This window comes from Myodes glareolus, chromosome 7, assembly GCF_982192425.1.
Source record: "Myodes glareolus chromosome 7, mMyoGla1.1, whole genome shotgun sequence".
Classification (NCBI taxonomy): Eukaryota; Metazoa; Chordata; class Mammalia; order Rodentia; family Cricetidae; genus Myodes; species Myodes glareolus.
Window position 1 is genome coordinate 57,301,088 of NC_142032.1, and position 24,048 is coordinate 57,325,135.

The following is a 24,048-nucleotide window of genomic DNA, read 5'->3' on the forward strand; positions in this document are numbered from 1 at the left end:
CTAGCTCTTATATCCTAAACTAACCCATCTCCTTTAATCTGTGCATTACCACAAGGTCAAAGTTTCAGCGGGCTCCAGTGGAGGTGTCTGTCTCCTGTGGTGGCTACATGGCTTCTCCCTGACTCTGCCTGCCAACCCTCTCTCTCTCCATCTATCTATCTATCTATCTATCTATCTATCTATCTATCTATCTATCTATCTATCTATCTATCTATTCATCTATATCTTCCAGCCTGGCTATATTATGTTAAGTCATCTGCTGAAAGCAGCTTCTTTATTAACCAATAAAAGCAACACATATACAGAAGGACTTCCCACACCATTTCCCCTTTTCTGTTTAAACAAAAAGGAAGGCTTTAACATAGTAAAATTATATATAACAAAACAGTTATCAAGCAAGAATTACAGTTACAATATTTATATCTACTTTATCTTTTATCATAACTAAGGAAAACTATAATTATAACTATCTATTCTTCAACTCCATCAAAGACTCCAGAAAGATATAATATTACCTAAGTAAACAGGACATGAAGTGCATTGTAAGCAACTTCCAAAATTCTAGTATTGACAGAGACATCTCGCTGCCTGGACAGTCACCCAAAGTTCTTCTGTACTGTTGGGGCATGCATCTTCAGCCTACTGATCTATTGTATCTGGCAGACTTTTCCATGAATCAGGAAATTTCAAGGACAGTTCCACCTATATTGGCAGTTTGTGTCCTGCAGGATGTCTGGCAGACTCTTTCATGAAGCAGGAATCCCCAAAGAACTGTCTTACCTTCTTTAGGCAGCTTCAGCAGTCATTTTTCTGTGGGTCCTGCAAGTCCAGTCAAGCAGTTCAGGCAAGAGCAGTTTCTTGCCCAAATGGCTAACAAACTCCATGAGGAGCCTCTTTGATGCCCTTCATTCTCTTGAAGTAGATTGGTGCTGCCAGAAGCAGATATGTCTCAGTGTCATGAAAAGTCCTAAGTTCTTAAAACATTTTAAATGTCATATTATGTAGTCTTTGAAAGATCTGAAGAAGAAAGATCTATTTATCTGAAATATATCTCTGTACATCTAGAAAACCTAGCTAACATGACTACAAGCTTGACTATTATAGATGACTCTCTATTAACCTATATTTATTAATTATACATTATATTTTTAAATGAGCTGCACAAACACAATACCTTAATTAAAAGCAGTGTGTATGTATGTGTATATATATATATATATAAAACAAAATTAATTTTAAATTTGTATCAGTAAACCAAGATCCATACCAATACAAATCTCTACAGCATAGCCCCATTTAAATGTAAACAAACTTTTATAAACAATATTTGGGAATTTGGGTGTAGTTCTCTCCAAACTGCTTCCTGCTTTTTGTTGGATGAAATAATTTTGGTGGGTATTCACGGCAACCTTTCAGGGGCTCTTGGTCCATCAAATCGCATTAGTCTGGAAGGAATCCTCGGGTTCTCATCCTCTGTGAAACAAAAGAACCCCCTTTCCAAAGCAACAAATCCTTAGATCCAAATTTTGAAGTCAAGATATCTTTAAAATATATCTTGGTTTAGCTTAGCAGCCCATACAATGAAATTGTATGTACTTAACTCTCTGTACTTAACTGTACTCTCTGTACTTAGCTCCTTCACAGTCAAAAAATTCAAAGAAAACACAATAATATACATAATCCAGACTCTCTGTATGTTTTCTATCTTTACGAGGCTAATTTGCCTTACTCTATTACTTTTTTTTACAAATTTAATATTTATTTTATTATCTTTATTCCTTTAATCTATGACTTTCTGTACTTTTTTATATTATAACTTGTCTGTACTTCCCCCCCTCAAGCCTATGTACATTTATCCAATATTGTGACCCAGTTAGAGGTCTTTTTTTAATCTGAATTTGTCTTTATTGCATGTCTGTAATAATCTTCTGACCAGGAGCACTTTTAAAATGGTAAGCAGCTTGGTCACAGCGGCCCTGGATGCTGGCTCCACCTCTCCCAGGCTTTCAATATGGTAGAGGTAGTTCACTGTCTGCTCTGGAACTGCTGAGTGGGACCACCTCAACTCTGGGCATGCAGTACATAAACCCTTTTTATCTGAGTAAAAGCTAAATCTGCCATATAGTGCACTGCACGGCTTGGAAATATCTCTGTGTATGGTGGCTAGAATGTGCCATGCTCCTGATTCAGCCGCCTGCCCAGGTGTGGAAGGCTGAGCCGTAGGCATGGTCTGAGCAACTTTCTCCCGACCCTGAGTGGGTACAAAAGCATCTGGACCCAAAGTGGGTGGCAGGCATCAGCCCCAAACGTTTCAGACAATGTTGTTGCACCAATCTGTAGGTGGAGCCTGTTCATTTGTTCCTGTCCGCTTAGACCCAAAATAATCACACAGAAACTGTATTATTTGCAATACTGTTTGGCCAATAGCTTAAGTGTATTTCTAGCTAATTCTTATACCTAAACTAACCCGTCTCCATTACTCTGTGCATCACCACGAGGTCTTGGCTGACCAGCAAAGTTTCTGTGGGCTCCTGTGGAGGCACCTGTATCCTGTGGTGGCTACATGGCTTCTCCCCGACTCTGCCTACTCTCTCTATATATATCTTTTCCAGCCTGGCTATATTCTGTTGAGTCATTGGCCGAAAGCAGCTCCTTTATTAACCAATAAAAGCAATACATATATATATATATATATATATATATATAGTGTCTTCCCACACCAGAGCTCTGCTTGCCTCTGTCTCCCAATCGCTGGGATTAAAGGCGTGTGCCACCATCGCCTTTATTAAATGTTTTATCTATTTTAATTTTATGTGCATTAGTGTTTTGCCTATATGCGTATCTATGTGAGAGTGTTGGGTACCTTGGAGTTGGAGTTGCATACAGTTTTGAGTTGCCATGTGGGTGCTGGGAATTGAACCCAGGTCCTCTGGAAGAGCAACCAGTGTTCTTAACCACTGAGCCCCCAGATGTGGAAAATTTTGTTGGTGGTTATTCTACAGCAGTTTCCATTATTTAGATAGTGGATTTATGAAACTTTTTTTCTAAAATGTTCTCTCTGATTTTCATGTTTTTGAGGTAATTTCCTTCAGTTTTTCTTTTTTTTGCCATTTAGAAAAAATTATGAAGTTTAATAACAAACACAGGCAATGACTTTAGCAGGACAAACGTTTACGTTTCTCTGGAGGCACCAAGTGCTGCTGTCACTCACTGGAGGCCAGCCTGCCTTTGCCGTCGCTTAAGGAGGCAGAAACAGCACAGTTCGATGCTCTTTTCTTTTGTTTTCCTCTATAACCTTGGCTGGCCTCGAACTCACAGAGATCCGCCTGCCTCTGCCTCCCGAATGCTGGGATTAAAGGCGTGCGCCACCACTGCCTGACTTTCTTTTTTTATTCTTTTTGGCTCTTGGTTTCCTGTGGCCCACTCTGGCCTCAAATTCAAGGCCAACTTTGAACTCCTGATCCTCCTTCCTCAGACTCCTGTGTCTTGGGGTGACAGATGGTGCCACCATCTATCCAGTTTATGGGCTCAATCCTTGTCTGTGCAAGCACTCTTTTAACTGAGACCCAGCGCTCACTTTTTTTAGATATGTCTTACTGTGTAGCTCAGACTGGTCTCAGACTTATGATAATTTTCCTGCCTCAGCCTCCCCAGGGCTGACATAATGCATGTGCACTACCACACCTGGTATCCTTCGGCTAATTTCTGTGAATACCATTCAGTGTGAATGTCTCCCTGGCAACAGAAGTGCTGCGAGAGGGCCTGGCCCAGGAGGGGGCTGTCCTTGTCGGGGTCCATAATCAGCTCTAAAGCACTGGAGAAAGTCGACTTCAGTGTTACACGTTGACAGTCATGTCTTTTCCTTTGGGTCCTTCTCAGCATGTCCTGAGACGGGGCGGGGGCGGGGGGTGCAGCTCCGGCTGTTGGGTTCAGCGTCTTTCCCCACTTTCCATTTTGTAAAGCCTCTCCCAGCGACAGATACCTAGGACTGCACAGTCTGGTTCCTTTCACAGGGACTCACCTGCCATCCCAGGTCACAGGATGTAGTGCACCCAGATCGGCTCCATGGCTACATCCAGTTTTTCTTCCAAGTCTTTGTTGAGGAAACCTCATTTTGTTTAATATCAGTATCATCATTATATCTTTGCTCTTAGAATGGTCGGATCCTCTATCTTGATGGGTAAAAGCCTAGCTGCTAACATTTCTGAAGCGAGGGAAAGAGGAGTGTTAGCTATCTCAGTGCTTCGTATTTAGATTCACTAAGTCCACTCTTTGAAAGACGACTTTGGTTTTTCATTGCAGAGGTTCACACTTCAGCGCACTCAGAACAGCTTCTCCCTGCATCGCCGGTAGGGAGGGCCAGCCTCTAGGATGCTGAAAAGAGGCGGTAAAGTTCTAATTAAATTCAGTTTAAAAAGAGGACCAAGAACTTCGGCTTTTTGAAATCTAGGTACAAATAATTCTTAAGTCAATTGACTGGCAAAATATCTTCTATTTCAGAGTAAAATTGGTTCAAAAGGGCCAATATTTTAATTGACTCTTAACACTCAAAGTTAGTTGCTGGCACTATGCTCTCTGATCAATAGTTGCAGTTTAGAGTTTTCCATAATCCTGTTCTTTCAAGTATAGCAGCATCTAAAGGAACAGTCCTGGTGTTGATTATAGGTGCTAAATTTAGGTGAAAAGAATTGCCACTGGTTGTCATCAACCCCCACATATTCATTGTGCCTTTTAGTACCATTTTTGCCCTGTATTTGTACTGAACTCATTACTAAGGGCTCCTTTTAATGTTCCATACCAAAAGGCAGTATTTTCAGAGTCCCATTGATTTTTTAAAGTCAAATATACCTAATTGTTTTACTTTTTTTTGTATTTTTTTCTTACAGTTGCTTCTACAGGAAGTGTTTATGGTGGCTTGGTCTTCAAGAAGATTCTACAAGGTAAACAACTACTTAACTTCCAGGAGACTAAATCTCTTTTCGTAAATAAGTTTGTTGTTTTCTAAAGTACATTTATTCTGAAAGATATAATTTCTTGGTTTAATAAATAGAAATATAGGATACCCACTCAAATTAGACTTTGAGATAAACACTAGATGTTTTTAAGGATGTATTTTAGTCAGACAGTGATGGCACACGCCTTTAATCCAAACACTTGGGAGGCAGAGGCAGGTGGATCTCTGTGAGCTTGAGACCAACCTGGTCTACAGAATTCCAGGACAGGCTCCAAAGCTACACAAAGAAACCCTGACTCAAAAAAATAACAAAAAAAGCAAAAAAAAGAGATGTATTTTATTTTTCAATTATGTGTATGTTTCCGTGTGTATACCACACGTGTGTGGGTGCCTGCAGGGTTCACAGAGGAAGTCAGATCTCCTGATTCTGGTGGTTGTGAGCTACCCAACAGGGGTGCCAAGAACTGAACTCAGGCCCTCTGGAAGAAAAGTATGTGTTCTTAACCCTGAGCCACCTCTCCAGACACAGACCCTCATTTTTCAGTATAAGTGTGTCTCATGTAACGCTGTATCATACATTTTATCTGGCAATTCCACTGGAACAATAAAGCTAAATAGATGCAGGGATGAACATGGCATCCAGGCAATTCTAGCTTTTCTGACTATTCTCTGTACAACTCAGGCAGAAGTTTCCCAGATATAAAAGAGGATTTGTTCCTATATAATTCAGAAAGATTTTCATAAATGGGTTTCCCTTGTAGTAATATAGTAATATTGTTCTCTATATTTGCATGTCAAAAATATATGTTAACATTAGTATGGTTTAGGAACTTAAAATCTGTTTATTTATTTATTTTGTTTTTTTCAAGACATGGTTTCTCTGTGTAGCCCTGTTTGTCCTGGAACTTGCTTTGTAGACCAGGCTAGCCTTGAACTCACAGAGATTCACCTGCTTCTGCCTTCCAAGTGCTGGGCTTTAAGGAGAAACATAATCTTTTTAAAACATTATTTATTGTGTATGTGTGCACTCGTGTGTGTGTGTGTGTGTGTGTGTGTGTGTGTGTGTGTGTGTGTAGACTAGAGAATAGCTTGTTGGAGTTGTTCCTTTCACTATGTGGGTTCTGAACTCAGATTGTCAGGCTTGGTGGCAAGAGCAATCTTGCCAGTCCCAGTTTAGGAACTTTTGAAGATTGTAGGTTTAATAATTTCTTCTTTCCTTTGACTTAGAAAGAGTCTGTATTTACTTTAAGGAAACCAAAATGATCAGAGAATTATTGTGCTTCCATTTTTATCTTCTGTGCTCGTTTGGTTTTGAAATAATTAGCCAGTGACCGTGTTCTCCTGCTTAATTGTTAAAATATAAATTTTACCAAGTTTTACCAAGTTTAGGTTTCATATGGGATGGAACCCAGGACCTCACACATGTTAAGCAGATGCCTTACCTACCTCTGAGCTATAGCCCTAGTTCCTCAAGCAATTGCTATTACTTTTTGTGGTGTTTAGGATGGAACCCAGGATTTTACATATTCTTTGGTAAGGCAAATGCCTTACCACTGAGGAGTATCACCATCTCTTGCTGTTTGTTTTTTGTCTGTAATAACATAGAACATTTTATCAGTTTTATTATAATTTTTTATTAGAATTAAGGTATGGTTTAAGAATTTTACTTTTTGAGACTGAAAAGATGGCTCATCAGTTAAGAGTACTGACTGCTCTTACAGAGGACTGAGGTTCAGTTCCTAGCACCCACAATACAGCTCACAACGCTTATAACTTCCATTCTAGGGATCTGACTCCCTCTTCTGCCTCTGTGAACACCAGGCATGATTGTGATGCATATACATATATGCAAACAAAATACTCATTAAAATTAAAAATTTTTAAATTTAATTTAAATTTAAAAATTAAAAATGAACAAATCTTAACAAAAGAATTTTACTTTTAATACTCTATGTGTACTCTGCAGGTATTTATAACTAGACACATATATTTTATTCTGCCTATTATATTTTGATAATTTGAACGGGGGGTGGAGCGACATTGATTGTCATAATGTTATTATTTACATTGCAAATTAAATGAAAATGAGTTTTTATTTAAAGTTTTTGTAGGAACTTATCTGCAACTTTATGAGGAAAATATCTAGATCTTTTTGTGGTTTTTAGCAGTTATTTACTAGTTTGTTATTAAGCATCTAATCTTGCCTTTCTTCTCCTTCATAACAACATTATTGGTATTTGAGTTTCTTAGTACCTACGGTGCATACGCTTTGGGAACAACTAACTGTTGGGTGATGTTTTATTCTTTTGGTTTCTTGGGGGCTCCACCACCCAGCTCCCAAATAAATCACACACAGAGGTTTATTCTTAATTATGAATGCCTGACCTTAACTTGGTTTGTTTCTTGCCAGCTTTTCTTAAATTATCCTGACTACTTTTTGCCTCTGGGCTTTTATCTTTTTCTAGTTCTGTATACCCGTTTCTACTTCTTTCTCTGTGACTGACTGGGTGGCTGGGTGGCTGGCCCCTGATGTCTTCCTCTCCTCTGCCTGCCAGCCCAGCCTGCCCTCGCTCCTGCTCCACGAGCACAGAAGATAAAAATGGAAGCACAATAATTCTCTGATCATTTTGGTCTCCTTAAAGTAAATACAGACTCTTTCTAAGTCAAAGGAAAGAAGAAATTATTAAACCTACAACTGACTGTTCAGCTCTTTATTAGACCATCACGTGTTTTAGACAGGCAAAGAATCACAGCTTCACAGAGTTAAACAAATGCAGCATAAACAAAAGCAACACGCCTTAAAATAATTTCCTCCCAAAATGACCACACTCATGGAGGCAGATTATGCTTGGGGAAGCAACCTATCCCACTTTTCCCAGCATGCCTGCCTATAGCTCAAAGTTGCATAGTAACTAAACATGGGTATAAACTGCTCTTAGAACTAGAGCGTTTTCCCTAGAAGCAAGCCTTCTGATTACACAGCCCAAGTTCTAATGTTTAAAGAGACAATAAGGATAAAACCGTTTTTGTTATGTTAATATGATATAATATTTTTATTGAGACACAGTCTTTTAACTCTTGAATAGATAGTCTGTGAAAGTTTGAGTAGAATATTCTTTCTTTAGTGATTTTCACAGTGATTATTCTAGTGAACGTTTATTATACTTTAGGCCTATGCTCATTATAGAGGAGGGGTTTTTGTTTGTTTTTTGTTTGTGTGTTTGTTTTTGGTTTCTTGAGACAGAGTCTCTCTATTATGTAGCCTTGACTGTCCTGGGAACTTGCTATCTAGACAAAGCTGACATTGAACTCACAGAGATTCACCTGCCTCTGCCTCCTGAATTCTGGAGTTAAAGGCGTGTGCCTGGCCCACATACTTATATTTCTTCGTTGTTGTTTTCGAGAAACCATGCCCAATTCATGAGGTGCTGGGATGGGACCTATGTCTCTTGCATGCTAAGCAAGCACACTTCTAACTGAGCTATATCCCCAGCTCAGTTCATACTTAGATTTTATTCACTCTGCTCTACTGCTATCCTGGAAGAAAGGAAACATCAACTTACTGGCTTGAAGAGTTGCTCTGATTCCAAGACTTCTGGGAGATCTGAATCCAAATTCAAAAGTCATGGGTTGTGACTGGACATGTTGGTACATGCCTGTGATCACAGCACTTGAGAAATGGAGACAGGAGAATCAGAAGTTTAAAGATATCCGTGACTACCTAGTAAATTCAGGAGCAACCTGGACTGCGTGAAACCCTGTCTCAAAAACCCAATCCTCCCCTCTAAAAAGAAATTATGGATCAATTGCCTCAAAATCATCTCTATTATTGTTAAATCATCTCTTCTTTTTGGGATTGTTTCCATGGGATGATACAAAAAATGAAAAGATCATTCCTAATGCCACTGCTGCAGTTGAAATGTTTGAAAGTGCTTTGAAAGAAGTAATTCCATATAGACAGAAGAAATATGTTATGAGCAGTAGCAAGGTAATAGAATTTTCTGTTATATTAACTAATATTTAATATTGTGTGCAAGGAGTGGTCGGATTATAAGTAAGGCTGCTTCAATTAATATTTGTGAAAGTGCTTTGAAAAATGAAAACCCCATAACAATAAAGGAGTCAGTTTATTGCCATTGTAACTAGTGAGGAGGAGGCATCAAGTATCATTTATAGAAATCACATTTTCTATACAAAATTAATACAAAATTTAGATAGTGTCATAGTGATTTAGATTTAACTTTGTATTTTTAAAAAGCAAACAGTTTTGTTTAATATATTTTATACAACTGTGATAAAGAGTGAGTGGCTTTTTGTACAAATATGAAATATTATGGATGAAGTATACAGCAAAAATGGAGTTATTTGCTCATTGTCAGTCTCATTTAGCAACCAACTTCAGCTTAATTCTTCAGTTGTTAGGGCTCATAATACTAACCTCCACTCCATAATGCTATTTATTCATACTAATTAGTAGCATAAATTGTTCAGTGAAGCTCACAAAGGAAATTGGCCAAGACTAAGACTCGAATCCCTTAGCTCCTTGGCTTATGTGTCATTAATTATGCCCTTATTACTATTATTATTTATTTAACATTCCTATAACACTGTTAGCAAACTGCTTAAATTGGTCCACTGTCTTTACACTGTTTAATTAGCTTCATCGGGGAGTTTCTGGCAGCTGATTTATTAATCATCAGGGCCCAGATGCTAAAGAGTTGTATATCTTTCAAAATTAGTAGCATACCTCTGAATTCAGTGTGAGCGCACTGTCATCTTCATCCTTTGCTTGATCTCGTCAGTGCCTGAACGAGGTACCAGCTCTAAGTGAGCTGAACTGTCGGAATAACCTAACTTCCGTTGCCTTCACTTCTTTGCTTACTTCCTTCTGGACATTCCAATTCATTTTCTACAAATAGACTCATACTTATGCTGAGTTAATAAACACTTGACCAACGCAGCCTCCCTAGAGTCCTGCCTCTTTAGGTTCGTTTTCTCTTTATCCGTCTCCAGTTTCTAATGACTCATGCTTTTATTCAGTAACTTTTATTGAATATCTGCCTTGCCATGAAGTGACAGAAAGGGACAGCTCTGCAAATAAAATAGGGTGTGACAGGATTGGAAGGGAGCTGTGTTCCCAGAGCTTTTGTGGTAACCCAGAAGATAGTCCTCAAAGTCCCATCACAAGTGTGCCTTTCTTCCTTTAGTTATGGCACACATGTGGAGGCTAGAGGAGAACTTACAAGAGTGTTTCTCTCCTTCCTGTACAGGGCCCCAGGAATTAACCTCAGGGCTTCAGGCTTAGCAGCAGACTATTCTGTTTGGGAGTTACTCTGGAATGTGTAACATGTTTCCTAAATTGCTAATTGATGTATTTATTTCTTTTATTTATTTATTTATTTGGCTTATTGAGATTTCTTTTTTTTTTAAGTTTTTTAAGGCAAGATTTCTCTGTGTAACAGCCCTGACTCAATTTGTAGACTAGGATGTCTTCAAACCCACAGAGACCCACCTGCCTCTGCCTTCCGAGTGCTGGGATTAAAGGTGTGCTTTAAGATTTCTTTATAATGATATCAACATTCTTACAATTCTCCAGAGTTAGAAACCTTGCCTTTTTAAGAGGAGTGAATTTTTCAGTTTTTTCTTCATTATCTAATAAACTCATTTCTTGTTAATTACATCTTTGTAATATAAAATTGTTTATTAAATTAATTTAAAAGTGCTTTTAGGGCTGGAGAGATTGCCAGGCATTAAGAGTATTGGCTACTCTTCCAGAGGATGCAGATTCAATACCCAGCACCCACATGACAGCTCACAACTGTCTGTAACCCCAGTTCCAGGGAATCAACAGCCTCACATAGACATACATGCAAACAAAACACCAATGCACATAAAATAAAAATAAATACATTTTAAAAATCTTTTCTTAAGTGCTTTTAGGTTCCTCCTTGAATGATTTCCTATGTTCTTATTAAAAACAAAACAAGCCAGGCATGGTAGTACACTCCTTTAATCCTAGCACCCAGGAGGCAGAGACAGGCACATAAAGAGTGAGTTCCAGGACAGCCAGGGCTGTTATAAAGATAAAGTCTGTCTCAAAAAATAAAACAAAAAACAAAAAACCCATGAGGATCAGATTTGATGCCACCTATCAATTAGAATAATCCCCTTGACTTTCAAGAGCAATGGTCACTGTAGTGGCTAGTTTCATTTTAACTTGATACAAACTAGAGTCATCAGAGGCAGGTAGTGGGTGCATCTCTTGAGAAAATGCCTCCGTAAGATCAGGCTGTAGGCAAGCCTGTAGGAAATTTTCTTATTACTGACTGATGTTGGAGAGCCAAGCTCATTTTGAGTAGGGCCACCCTTGGGTTGGTGGTACTGGGTTCTATAAGAAAGCAGACTGAGCAAGTCATAAGAAGCAAGCCAGTAAGCAACACCACTCCATGGCCTCTATATCAGTTCCTGCCTCCAAGTAACCATCTGGTTGGGTTGCCTTAGTGTTCCTCAATAGATGGTGACTCAGGTTATCTAAGCCAAATTAACCCTTTCCTCCCCAAGTTGATTTAGGTTATGGTTTCAGAAACCTTAAATAAGACAATCACTAAGATAGATAAATAGGTGTTTAGAGTTTTTCATAACTACATTTAAATGTGTAAATTGTGTTAAACACTGTATGCTTATTCACTTGTGTGTAATCCTATTTATCACTTACTTTATATGTACATTACCTGCTGAATTACTTCTATAATGTATGTCTACTTAGTAAAATATGATTTTTTCCAGTTTGTGCAACTTGCTTGTCTCTACAAACTGCTTCCTTTACTTGGGTGGGAGAAAAGGGAGTAGTGAACTGCTGATAGAAGAAGCCACATTCATAGGTCTGCCTGCTTTACTGTCTGTTTCTTCGATTATATTTACTATCTATTTACGTCTGTGTAAGAGCTTGTGCAAGGGTCTATCAGGGAAGAGCAGCTATTCAAATAACACTGGCTGAAGAACAGTCCTGCTATACAGTGGGTGACGGAGGAAGAGGACAACTACCTAGCTCGCCAAATCAGCCAGATGAACCCTGCTGGTTAATGGGGTGACAGACAGCAACCACATTCTTACCTATATTTTGAAATTACCTCCTCCAATTAGCTTCATTTAAATTATTTATTGCAGTCCTGGGGATCAATGGCAAGACCTTGAACATGCCAGGTAAAGGGCGATACTCCTGGCTACACTCCTAGTCCTCCATTTTTTTTTTTTTACATAATTTAACTCTGTCCAGTTTGGCCAGGCATTTTTAAAATAGTTACTTTTTTCTAAGTCAGAAAAGTTTTATTTTTAAATTTTTCAAAAAACCAGATAAGAGGGCTGGAGAGATGGCTCAGTGGTTAAGAGGATTACCTGCTCTTCCAAAGGTCCTGAGTTCAGTTCCCGGCAACCACATGGTGGCTCACAACCATCTGTAATGAGGTCTGGTGCCCTCTTCTGGCCTGCAGGCACACATGCAGAAATAATATTGTATACATAATAAATAAATATTTTTAAAAAAAACAGATAAGAATACTAGGCTTTGTAAGTACAGATGGCTTTGCTGTGCCATCAGCGAACCTTTTCTTCTGTTTTTATGCTGCTCAGGTGACAGCCAGGGTCTTTCGTAAATGCTGCTGGAGAGCGTCTCTCATGAGCCACTACAGTCCTGGATCCCCCCCCACACACACTTAACGTTTAATTTTGCCCTGCTCATTAGTTTATTTGAAAAGTCAATGAGAAATAATTGACAGATCTAAGCATGTTCAACATTGACAGAGCATCTTATAATGATCAACCTTTGAATTTTTAAATCTGACATTTTTATAGCCAGAGAATAAAATTCTGTTACAATTTAACACCTTAGAGGGTCAACAATTCTAAGACTGAGAAATTACCTAACACCTGCCCCACCCACAACGCTATCCTACAGCTTTAGTCTCTTCTCTCTGTAACAGGAGCTCATAACTTGAAGTCTTTGATAGAATTTTAAATTTTTGTAGTTTTGTGGATGTATTCATTTTTCTTGTGAAAAGATGCATAATTCAATTCAATCAAATTTTAACCAGGTCTGTTATGGAAACGATGATTAACTTCTCCTGTTACTTCTTTTTTTTTTTCCTGAGGATCTCACTATGTAACCTTGCCTACACAGAACATACTATGCACTATGTAGATCAGGCTGGCCTCAGATTTACAGAGCTCGACGTTTTTTTCTGCCTCCCTAGTGCTGGGGTTAAAGGCATGAGCCACCATGCCCAGCTCTCCTATTCTTTAAACAAGACATGACATCATTCATTTTTTTGAGAGGTAGGTCAGACCTGTTATCTGTTTCAGAGATGAGGAAATCCAGACTTACATCAGCTTGTTATCCTAAGTTTAAAGAGAAGAATTTTGTGGTTTCATAAATCACTAGTTACCCATTAAACCAGATGAGACCAAGTTTTTGGTACATTCTGAAGAGTTTCTGGCTGCCAAATTTGCCTTCCATTAGGGAAGATTTTATAAAGGTTGGCTAAAGACCAAAGAAACTAGAATGAATTGGTTTCTGTCTTCTTTTGTTTCCCTTAATATTTTTTTCTTTTTTATAGTTTTTTTTTTTGTTTTTTGTTTTTTGGTTTTTTTTTTTTTTTTGGTTTTTTTTTTTTTTTTTTTTTTTGAGGCAGGGTTTCTCTGTGTGGCTGTCCTGGAACTTGCTCTGTAGATCAGGCTGGCTTCTAACTCAGAGATCCAGCTGCCTCTGCCTTCTGAGTACTAGGTTTAAAGTTTATACCACCACCCAGAAATATTTCTTCTTTTTTTAACTCTAATTGTTAATTGTATGGGTGTTTTGGCTGCATGCTGTCTGTATGTCTGTGCACCTTATGCTCAGGGCATGTGTGGATAACTTGCAGGAGTCTGTTTTCTCTTTTGACCAGGTAGGGCTCAGGGACTGAGCACAGATCCTCAGGCTTGGCTCCCAATCGCTAGCAAACTATAATGGAACTTGTATCTAAATTACAAATGCTACTATTACGTGACACATTTTTAAAAAGACAATTTCAAGAACCATAAAAATTTTTATGGAGCTCTTTCCGTCCCTCTTTTGAAGAGTGCCACCCTCTCTTCCCCCACTTCTCGTTCTTTCTCTCTATATATCTCTATTTCTATCCTCTCTCTCTGTATACATACATACACACACACACACACACACACACACACACATATATATATATATATATATATATAGAGAGAGAGAGAGAGAGAGAAAGAGAGAGAGAGAGTTTGTAAACTTAATTCTACTTCAGTTAGTCCCAACATTTTCAATGGAATAAAAAACTGTATGCATTAAGACATTCATTTCAGAGTCATAAATGTTTATTAGCATGTATTGAGAACCATAAGCTCAGAATAACCACTGTGCTGCATGCACTTTGCATTCAATACTTATCTTATTCTCAAAACAATCTTATGAGGTAGGTGTCTTTAAAAGATCAATTAAGTTAGCTGGGTGGTGATGGCACACATCTTTAATCTCAGCACTCAGGAAGGAGAGGCAGGTGGATCTCTGTGAGTTCAAGGCCAGCCTGATCTACAGAGTGAATTCTAGGACAGTCCCCAAAGCTACAGAGAAACCCTGTCTTGAACAAACAAAACAAACAAACAAACGAAAAGCAAATAACTTGCTCAAGGACACAGTATGAGCTCCTGAAGTGTTCTGTTGTTCACACTAACAGAAGTGGGTGGGGCAAGTATGAACATAACTAAATGCCTATTAATAGAAAAATGGTTGATTTTTCAACCATTTGATATTATGGTAATATCTTTTTTCTTGGTGCGGGGATTAAATATTGAGCAAGATGTTCTACTATTGAACTAGGCTGTATGCTACATCTGGATAAACAGTTTAGTCATTAAGTAATGACTAGATGACCATGCTATAACATGAAAAATGCATATAACATACTAAATAAAAAAGCAGCAGATGCATTGTAAATGTTATGAATACAACTGTATCAAAAGACATGTGAATGGAGATTCTAAAAAGAATACAGTAAGATGCTAACATTTATCATATTGTACATTTTAACAATTGTTTTCTTAATCTCTATATATGTGTGAGTATAAGCATGTGTGTGCCATAGCACACATGTGGATGTCAGAGGACAACTTTCAGGGGTTGATTTTTACCTTTTCCGCCATAGATTCTGGAGATTGGATGCTGGTCTCAAGTCATCAGGCTTGTATGATGATCAAATTTACCCAGTGGGCCCTTTGCTAGTCCCAAGAAGTTTATTGTTGTTTTTCCCTTTTTTCTCTATTTTCACTTTTTCACCTTTTTCTTCTGTTTTGTGTTGAGACAGAGTCTTGGTTTGTAGTCTAGGCTAGCCTTGAACACACAACCCTTCTACCTCAGCCTCCTGAGTGGGGATTACATGTGTGAGCCACCATATCTAACACCCTTTTCTTAATTTTTTAATTTTCTGAAATGAACTATATTATTTTTATAAGAAAAGGGTTTAAAGCTGGATCTGGTGGTGCACGCCTTTAATCCCAATGCTTGGAAGGCAGATCTCTATGAGTTCAAGGCCAGTCTGGTCTACATAGGGCTAGCTAGGGCTGCATAGTGAAGCCTACGATGGTCACCAAGTTGACATTCAATTGCTATTTTGTTTTCCTTACAAACTCATGATTTTTTGCCTGATTCCTGTACTTTAACATAATACCATAATAACACTCGCAGAGAATGCACCGGTAAATAAAGCAGCTGTACGACCACATTTCTAAAAGTGAAGCTAACTAAGACAATGCAGATGCACTCTTTAGGCAACTGTGGTTTGAGGTCATGATTTACAGTAGCCATTATTCTGTTTTAATACAAACCTAGACACATTTTAGAAAAGGAAAATCAGCAATGTAACTGATATTTCAGAAATTTGGCATCAACTCTTCATTCACTACTTTAAATGCAGAGGAATTATAATGCTCATAGGGCTCACCCACCCGAGAAGTTCATCAGCCATGTGCTCAGTCACTCAGGTCTTGGACAAAAGGAAAGGGACCTGGACTACTTACCACCGTGGGCCCACACAAAGGGAATATGGACTGAGAATGGGGTGGGTACAAATTCAATTATCTTTTTCTTTTTTTGGCGGGGGGGTCAAGACAGATTTTCTTTGTGTAACAGCCTGGAACTAGCTCTTGTAGACCAGGCTGGCCTCCAACTCACAGAGATTTGCCTGTCTCTGTCTCCCAAGTGTGTGTGTCACCACCACTCGGCAAAAAATTATTTACTATGTATACAGTGTTCTGCCTGCATATATGCTTGCACACTAGAAGAGGGCACCAGATCTCACTGTAGATGGTTGTTAGCCACCTTGTGGTTGCTGGGAATTGAACTCAGGACCCCTGGAAGAGCAGAGCCATAAACTGAGCCATAAATCTGCTCCTGACTCTATACAACCTCAACAGTCAGATTAACCAATGTGATTTAAACTGCCTGCTATAATACAGTTGAACAGAGATACAAGGTTATTGAGTGCAGATGAACAAGGAGGCAGGGTTATTACAGACAAAGGAGAAGGCAGAGTTATTCTATATAGGTGAACAAGGAGGCAGGTTGAACTGAGCTCAGGAATAGGCTCTAGGGGAGCAGTCTTCAGGCAGTAAGTATGGTGGCAGAGAGCTACGGTGGACATTTTCTACACGTACTATCAATATTTGCCCTTGGACCAGAAAGGAAAGCTTGCCATTTATTTATCTTAACCTCACCCTGGGGAAAAGCTTTGACATTTTCCCATGGGTCTGAGGCTGTAGTCCTTGTCATGGCTGGTCATGTCAATAGCACACAGGGTCTCTTCTGCCTCTTATAACACTTTAAACTAAAATAATTTTTGTGTTTTTTAAACATTGAGCACTCACTCTTATTGGCAGATTGTGAAGGTCAGAGGTCAAAGTCTGGCCCCTTCTTCAGTCCCTCCACTGAACTTGGAACTCACCACCTATTGGCTGGACTGGCTGACCAGCTCCAGAGATCTGAACAGCCAGCCTGCCTGTAGCCTTGACAGTATTCACCTAAATGTGAATTCCTTTGCTTTTATTTTGGTTGGGGTTTGCTGAGATTTTTCATCTTAAATTTTAGGAAATTCTGTCCCTGCTCTTAAGTATTTTTCCTTTCTAAGCTACCTGTTAGTCTGGAAAAAAAAGTATTTTTCCTTTCTTATTCTAATTTTCTTCTCCTTCTGGGACTTCCATTATATATATATTTTAGACTGGTTGATATTTTCCTACAGATCCTTAAGACTTTATTTGTTCTTTTCTTCAGACTGCCTCGAACTCCTGGACTCCAACAGTCTTCTCCCCTCAACCTTCTGGGTAGTTGGGTCCACAGATGCATTTCACTGGGCTCTTTGGGGATATTTTTGTTATTGGTCTTTAGTGATTTCAGTGACTCTTTTTTCATGTCTACATTGCTGATAAATCTATCCAGTGAATTCTGTAGTAGAATTTAACTTTTCAGTTACAGATTCTCCGTGTGGTTTTTTTTCCTTGTCTTTTTCCCCTATGAATGGTACTTAGTTATCACTAAGTCTTTATTACATTTATTTATTTATTTGTGCTTGCATCCGTGTGTGTTTGTGTGTGAGAGCAAGTGTATGGGTATGTGTGTACCACAGTGTGCATGGAGGTCAGAGGACAACTTGCAGAAGTCGGTTCTCTTTCTGCTGCATGAGCTCTGGGGATCTAAGTCAAGTCGTCAGTCTTGGCAGCATCTTCTGAGCCATCTTGCCAGTTTTCATATTATTCATAATCAAAGCTCTGGGGAGTTCTTTTTTGTTTTGTTTTGTTTTATTTTTGTTTTGCTTTTTGAGACAGGGTTTCTCTGTAGCTTTGGAGCTTGTCCTAGAACTTGCTCGGTAGACCAGGCTGACCTCAAACTCACAGAGATCCACCTATCTCTGCCTTCCCAGTCCTGGGATTAAAGTGTATGCTACTACTGCACAGTGCTCTGGAGAATTCTTAAGGACACACATGCACACAAAAACAAAACAAAGCAAACAAGCCAAAAAAACAGGTGTCAGCCTTCTGTTCTGTGTTGTTCTTTGTCTCTGTAAACCTTTATGAGCCAGCTATTTTTCAGTTTCACAGACCTTCCTGCCCCCAGTTTCTCTTGGGAAGCAACACATGCACAGCAGTAGGATGCGGTCTGTGGCACTTTTGGTTTATTTTTCATGCAGCTCTTCAAGCTGGCTTAGGTGGAATTCTCCGAACAGAAAGACTACATGTTTCCCACTGGATATTCCCTTCCATTCATGCACTAGTTTGACATGAGTTTTCTGGGAAGATTTCTGCTGAGGAACTGTAGCCAAAATTATGGTAGCTTTCTGGCCTCTCCCGGCTGCGATGTCCTTGACAACTGTGATGTTGAACACCTTCAGCTGGGTCTTGACGTCCAAGTCTGTCTCTGATTTGGTTGTCATCCGGGAGATACCCAACTCAAACTTGTCTATTTTCCAACTTGTTAGGGCTCATGGTCTTGGCACTTGGAACTGAACATGACTTCATATATGCTGACCTAGGAAAAGGCCCATTTGGTTTTCTATAATGTCTGTTTCTCTGCTGTCATTCCCTATCAGTTCATTCCTCACTCGGACTATTTGAATATATTTGTGTTTCTTTCTGCTAATGTAATGTGTTGAAGGAACCAAATGGAAAAATGGGAAATTGTGACTTAGTATCTTCATCAGTCTTTTTGGTGGAAGTTTCTCCACTACCAAAATAAACCATGTTTGCCAGGTGGTGGTGGTGCACGCCTTTAATCCCAGCACTCCAGAGGCAGAGACAGGTGGATCTGTGTAAATTCAAGGTCATCCTGGTCTACAAGAGCTAGTTTCAGGACAGGCTCCAAAGCTACATAGAAACCCTGACTCGAAAAAAAAAAAAAAAAAGAAGAAGAAGTTAAGGGTGTTGTTCAGTGGTAAGAGCATTTGCATAGCATCTGTGAGATTCTGAGTTCCATCCTCAACACTTAAAACAAGAAATGGTGGGAGGGATGAAGTTCCAGAATCAAAGTGAGTTTTCTTTCTTTCTTTTTTTCTTTTTTCTTTCTTTCTTTCTTTTTTTTTTCCGAGACAAGGTTTCTCTGTAGCTTCGGTGCCTGTCCTGGAACTAGTTCTTGTAGACCAGGCTGGCTTCAAACTCACAGAGATCTGCCTACCTCTGCCTCCCAAGTGTTGGGATTAAAGGCATGCGCCACCACCACCTGACCAAAGTGAATTTTCTTATCTTTGAGGTGTAAGCACCAGATGATCTTTTCACACTAAGTTTTGCTGGTGAGAAATCCAGCTTCCCTCTCTGTCTCCTCTTCTATCCCTCATATTATTATGTCAGTTGCCAGGGTGGAGTGAGGTGGCAGAGGTAGTGCATGCAGTGGCACACAGAGATCAGAGAATGTTGTGAAATTGGTCCTCTCCTACCTTTATGTAGTTCTGGGGATCAAACTCAGGTCTTGCACAGTGAGTGCCCTTACCCTCTGAGCCATTGCCCTAGACCTAGCTTGTGTTTTGACTCATTTATTTATGATTCCCTTAGTTTTTAGAGTTCTTTATCTTTGTTATTCTGAATTTCATCGAGATATATTTATGTTGCTTTTAAAGTCATTTTATTGTGTTATTATTGTTGTTGTTGTATTTTTGTACGTGTATATTATGACTGTCCTCAAAGCCATGCAACTGCCATCTTAGAGAATTCAGCTGTGCCCCTTGCAAAAGGATTATTCCAGCAGGACTGTTGACTGTTTATACCCCTGTCGGGGGGCAGAGAAGGTCACGAGACTCTCGTTGAGTATCCAGCTGCTCCCACCACCTGTTGTAGGGAACGCTGCTTTAAGTGCATTCAGCCTCAGGGAAGGGCTAGCGTATGTAGGTTGGGGCAGACTAGGGGAGAAGGGACTCCATCTATGGATAGGGGAAAGCCATCATCCCTGCTGGGTAAGGGCTTTCCAGGTTCTGCCTTTTGGTGGGGGAGCACCTACACCACTGCAAATAACCCTTCACTTATGCTCTGTAAATTCACTGGGTGCCCAGAGTGAACTTGGGAGGAATCATGCATCTGTTTGTTGTTGGAGCCTTAGGAGAAGGGATAGATGTTGCATAGTCTGCCCCTGGTAAGGAATTTTAGCTACTGTGTGTATGGTGTGTAGTATGGGAGCATATGTGCAATGGCATGCATGTGGAGTTCAGAGGACAACTTTCTTTTTTATGTTTCTTTTTTCTTTTTTTTTCTTTTATTGATATTTATTGAGCTCTACAATTTTCTCTGCTCCCCTCCCTGCCTCTCCACCCCCCTTCAACCCTCCCACAAGGTCTCCATGCTCCATATTTACTCAGGAGAGCTTGTTGTTTTATACTTCCTCCCATGTAGATTAGATCTATGTAAGTCTCTCTTAGTGTTCTCATTGTTGTCTAAATTCTCTGGGATTATGGTTTGTAAGGCTGGCTTTCTTTGCTTTATGTTTGAAAACCACCTATGAGTGAGTACATGTGATAATTGACCTTCTGTGTCTGGGTTACCTCACTCAAAATAATGTTTTCTAGCTCCACCCATTTTCCTGCAAAGTTCAAGCGGTCGTTATTTTTTCTGCTGTGTAGTACTCCATTGTGTAAATGTGTCACATTTTCCTTATCCATTCTTTGATCAAGGGGCATTTAGGTTGTTTCCAGGTTCTGGCTATGACAAACAAAGCTACTATGAACATAGTTGAGCACATGTCCTCGTGGCACGATTGAGCATCCTTTGGATATATACCCAAAAGTGGTATTACTGGGTTTTGAGGAGGGTTGTTTTCTAATTTTCTGAGAAATTGCCACACTGACATCCAAAGGGGTTGTACCAGCTTGCATTCCCACCAGCAATGCAGAAGTGTTCCCTTTCCCCCACAACCTCTCCAGCATAAGTTGTCATCAGTGTTTTTGATCTTGGCCATTCTTCCAAGTGTAAGATGGAATCTCAGAGTTGTTTTGATTTGCATTTCTCTGATGACTAAGGATGTTGAACATTTCCTTAAGTGTCTTTCAGTCATTTTAGATTCCTCTGTCGAGAGTTCTCTGTTTAGGTCTGTACTCCATTTTTTTTATTGGATTATGTGATCTTTCGGTGTCCAATTTCTTTTTTTTAATTTTTTAATGATTTATTTAACTTTATTTTATGTGCACTGGTGTGAAGGTGTCAGATCTTGTGGAATGCATTTTCAGACAGTTGTGAGCTGCCATGTGGGTGCTGGGAATTGAACCCGGGTCCTCTGGAAGAGCAGTCAGTGCTCTTAATTACTGAGCCATCTCTCCAGCCCCCTGGTGTCCAATTTCTTGAGTTCTTTGTATATTTTGGAGATCAGACCTCTGTCTGATGTGGGGTTAGTGAAGATCTTTTCCCATTCTGTAGGCTGTCGTTTTGTCTTGTTGACCGTGTCCTTTGTTTTACAGAAGCTTTTCAGTTTCAGGAGGTCCCATTTATTAATTGTTTCTCTCAGTGTCTGTGCTGCTGGGGTTATATTTAGGAAGCGGTTCCCTGTGCCAATGTGTTCAAGTGTACTTCCCACTTTCTCTTCTATAAGGTTCGGTGTGGCTGGCTTTATGTTGAGGTCTTTGATTCATTTGGACTTGAGTTTTGTGCATGGTGATAGATATGGGTCTATTTTCATTTTTCTAAATGTTGATATCCAGTTATGCCAGCACCACTTGTTAAATATGCTTTCTTATTTCCATTTGGTATTTTTTGCTTCTTTATCAAAGATCATGTGTTCGAAGATGTATGGATTGATATCCGGGTCTTCTATTCGGTTCCATTGGAGAGGACAACTTTCTTGAGTCGTTTATCTCCTTCCAGTGTGGGGTCCAGGAATATAACTAATGTGGCCAGGCTTGCATGGCAAGCATCTTTAACCTGTGGAGTCATCCTCCAGCTCTATTTTGTTTATTAGAAAATTAGACTTCTTTGTACCTGGCTAACTTATTCAAATAGTAATTATATCTGTCTGTGTCTTATTATAATTGCCAGTATTTTCCTTGGGTCTATGTTAATGTCTTTTATCTTTTCTCCTCTTAACTGGTATACATTCCACATGCCATAATATACCATTTTAATGCTTATAATTCACCTGTTTTTCTTATAATCTCAGTAATTATATAATTCATTATCTAATCATATACTCAATCATTATCTAATCATAAGCATTATCTAATTCCAGTATTTTCATCACCTAAAATAACAAACAAAAACAAAACAAAACCAGTAATGACTCTATTTGCCCTCAATCCCTGTGCCTTGGCAACATTAACCTGTTTCCCCCCCTCTATTGATATGCCTATTTTGAATATTATGGAATTGTATGATGCATAGCCTTTTATGTCTGGTGCTTGTCTAAGCTTGGTTTTTCAGGATTTCCTCATATTACGGTATGTCTTAGCTAGTTTTTTAAAAAATTTATTTTATGTATGAGTGTTCTATCTGCATATATGCCTTTATGCCAGAAGAGGGCATCAGGTTCCCTCTGAGATGGTTGTGAGCCACCATGTGGTTGCTGAGAATGGAACTTCAGAACCTCTGGAAGAGCAGCCAATGCTCTTAACCACTGAGCCATCTCTCTACCCCTTAGAGAGGGTTTCTATCTCTGTGATGGAACACTATGACCTAAAAGCAAGCTGGGGAAGAAAGGGTTTATTTGGTTTACACTTTCATATTGCTGTTCATCATCAAAGGAAGTTAGGACAGGAACTCAGACCGGGCAGGAACTTGGAGGCAGGAACTGAGGCAAAGGCCAAGGAGGGGTGCTACTTACTGGCTTTCTTCCCATTGAAGCATGATTAATAAAAGCTCAGGGAAGCCGTCTGTGGTGGCACACGCCTTTAATCCCAGCACTCAGGAGACGAGGCAGGCAGATCTCTGTGAGTTTGAGGCCAGCCTGGTCTACAAGAGCTAGTTCCAGGACAAGCTCCAAAGCAACAGAGAAACCCTGTCTTGAAAAACCAAAAACAAACAAAAACTCAGGGTCAGAAATTGGGGTACAACCTGAAGATCCAAAAAGCAAAACAGCCAGCCACTGACTCTTACCTTGACCTCAGTCTGAAAGGACAATCCTACCTTCAGGAATCTCAGTGCCTGAGAGCTATCTCACCCCCCTCGTCTTATATTCCTCTCTAGGCTGGGATTAAAGGCATGCACCACTGGGATTAAAAATGTGTGTTACCATAACCTGGTCTGTAAGGCTGTCTAGTGGGACTGTTTTACTCTCAGATCTTCAAGCAGTATTTATTTATTAAAAGACATTTGAAATGTCACTACACCCTGTGGTGGTTTGCTCAGCCTGCTTTCTCTCTCTCTCTCTCTCTCTCTCTCTCTCTCTCTCTCTCATTTATTATGCATACAGTGTTCTGCCCGCACATATGCCTGCAGGCCAGAAGAGGGCACCAGATCTCATTACAGATGGTTGTGAATCACCAAGTGGGTGCTGGGAATCAAACCTGGGTCCTCTGCAAGAGCAGTCAGACCCCCATTTATAAGGGTTTAATTTCAAACATCATATCTTTAAATTCCAATATTTTTTAATAAGGCTTCCCCTATTACTTTTGGTTTAACTTATTACAGTGGGTGATGTGGGATTCCCCTCTGTATGCTATGAATACCATTGGTGAATAAAGAAACTGCCTTGGCCTGTTTTATAGGGCAGAATTTAGGTAGGCAGGGAAAACTAAACTGAATGCTGGGAGAAAGGAGGCAGAGACAGGGAGAAGTCATGTAGCACCACTGGAGACAGACGCCAGAACTTTACCCAATAAGCCACAGCCACATGGTGATACACAGATTAATAGAAATGGGTTAAATTAATATGTAAGAGCTAGCCAATAAGAAGCTAGAGCTAATGGACTAAGCAGTGTTTTATTTTTTTATTTTTTATTTTTTTTCAGTGTTTTAATTAATACAGTTTCTGTATGATTATTTCTGGGCTAAGCAGCCAGGAAACGAACAAGCAGTCTCCGTACAACAAGTGGGTTCTTGTTTCATGGCTTCTTTTTCTTTGTTGAAGGTATAGATATTTA

General features: G+C 39.5%; 1 protein-coding gene and 1 long non-coding RNA gene across 3 annotated transcripts in view; one reads left to right on the plus strand and one right to left on the minus strand.

Moving 5' to 3' along the window:
- Top6bl (TOP6B like initiator of meiotic double strand breaks) overlaps positions 1 to 24,048 on the plus strand; it is an 87,546-nt gene that overhangs the window by 5,852 nt on the left and 57,646 nt on the right. For both annotated transcript variants that reach the window (XM_048458527.3, XM_085693492.2), the window contains exon 3: positions 4,887 to 4,940. In XM_048458527.3, coding sequence (XP_048314484.3) covers positions 4,887 to 4,940 — 54 coding nt within the window. The remainder of the gene's footprint in view (positions 1 to 4,886; positions 4,941 to 24,048) is intronic.
- On the minus strand, positions 243 to 9,972 carry LOC146893539 (uncharacterized). The gene is made up of 3 exons (XR_015003164.2): positions 9,702 to 9,972; positions 8,518 to 8,624; positions 243 to 4,374 (listed from the first exon to the last, which is right to left on the minus strand). It is a non-coding gene; the product is annotated as an uncharacterized LOC146893539 (long non-coding RNA).